Source organism: Aplysia californica, unplaced genomic scaffold (assembly GCF_000002075.1).
Source record: "Aplysia californica isolate F4 #8 unplaced genomic scaffold, AplCal3.0 scaffold02822, whole genome shotgun sequence".
Classification (NCBI taxonomy): Eukaryota; Metazoa; Mollusca; class Gastropoda; order Aplysiida; family Aplysiidae; genus Aplysia; species Aplysia californica.
This window is the reverse complement of record NW_004800092.1, coordinates 4,111-5,118: the sequence shown is the minus strand read 5'-3', so window position 1 is coordinate 5,118 and position 1,008 is coordinate 4,111. Positions and strand designations below refer to the sequence as shown.

The window sequence follows — 1,008 nt, the reverse complement described above, 5'->3', positions numbered from 1 at the left end:
AGATAGATAGATAGATAGATAGATAGATAGATAGGGTGGGGGTGTGGGGGTGGGGGTGTGTGTGTGTGTGTGTGTGTGTGTGTGTGTGTGTGTGTGTTTGTGTGTGTGTGGTTTTTTTTTGTGTGTTTTGTGTGAGTGTGTGTACTCGTATGAGCAATTTGATAATTTGTTTGGATAATTAATGCTATGAAAAATGTACGTGTGTTCGTTTTCCATAACCGTGTATGTTCCTACTTTTGCAACTTTTCACCTACCCTTCCGACCTTCCCCAGGTGAGATAGGAGACTGGAAGAACACGTTTACTGTAGCCCAAAGCGAGCGGCTTGACAGCATCATCGAGTCAAAACTCAAGGGTTGCCAGATGTTTCGTTTTGTCTACTCCCCGTGACGTAGAAAGCAGCACTTGATGACTTACAGTGCTTGTGGCTGTAGCTACGGAGGGCTGGGTGACTATTATGGCCGCCATTTCCACTTTTACTGATACACATGCAGGCGGCATCGAAAAGAAGGGAAGAAAAGGAGTTTTTGGTTAGTCTCTTCTTGATGTTGCAAGTCTACAACCACTCCCACCCCCCTTTCAACCTCAACCGCTCATTCCCACCCAAGGCATCATCAAAAGACACATTTCCAGAAGAAGTGACGACAAAAAGAACTGTAATACTTAATTATAGGAATCCAACCAGATTCCCAGCGGGGTTTTTTCCCCCTCAAAAATGTTTAATAAATGCTGTGCAATGTATTAGGGAATGCCTTATTTGTATTTTACTACTTTTCGAAAGTTCAGGAACTGGGCGATTTTTAAAAGTGCAGGAACTGAAAGTGCTTATATGCACAGTCTTCACATAATTTGGTTATAAATGTATACTAATATTATTACCACATCTATTGTCTTTTCGGTGTTCTGGTCTCTTTAATATGATCTTCTTTTCTGCATTTATTTGAGCAATGTTACAATTATGAAGGGTGTGCCGACAGCTCATCTGGTATCATGCTGGACTATGGTGCTGA

General features: G+C 41.8%; 1 protein-coding gene across 1 annotated transcript; it reads left to right on the top strand.

The window, feature by feature from the left end:
- Positions 1–270: 270 nt before the first annotated feature.
- LOC106014131 (sulfotransferase 6B1) lies at positions 271–739 on the top strand (the record flags this gene model as incomplete). The annotated part of the gene is given in 1 exon segment (XM_013091191.2): positions 271–739. A coding segment is annotated over 1 exon segment (118 nt), but the record flags the coding sequence as incomplete, so codon positions are not given.
- Positions 740–1,008: the final 269 nt, after the last annotated feature.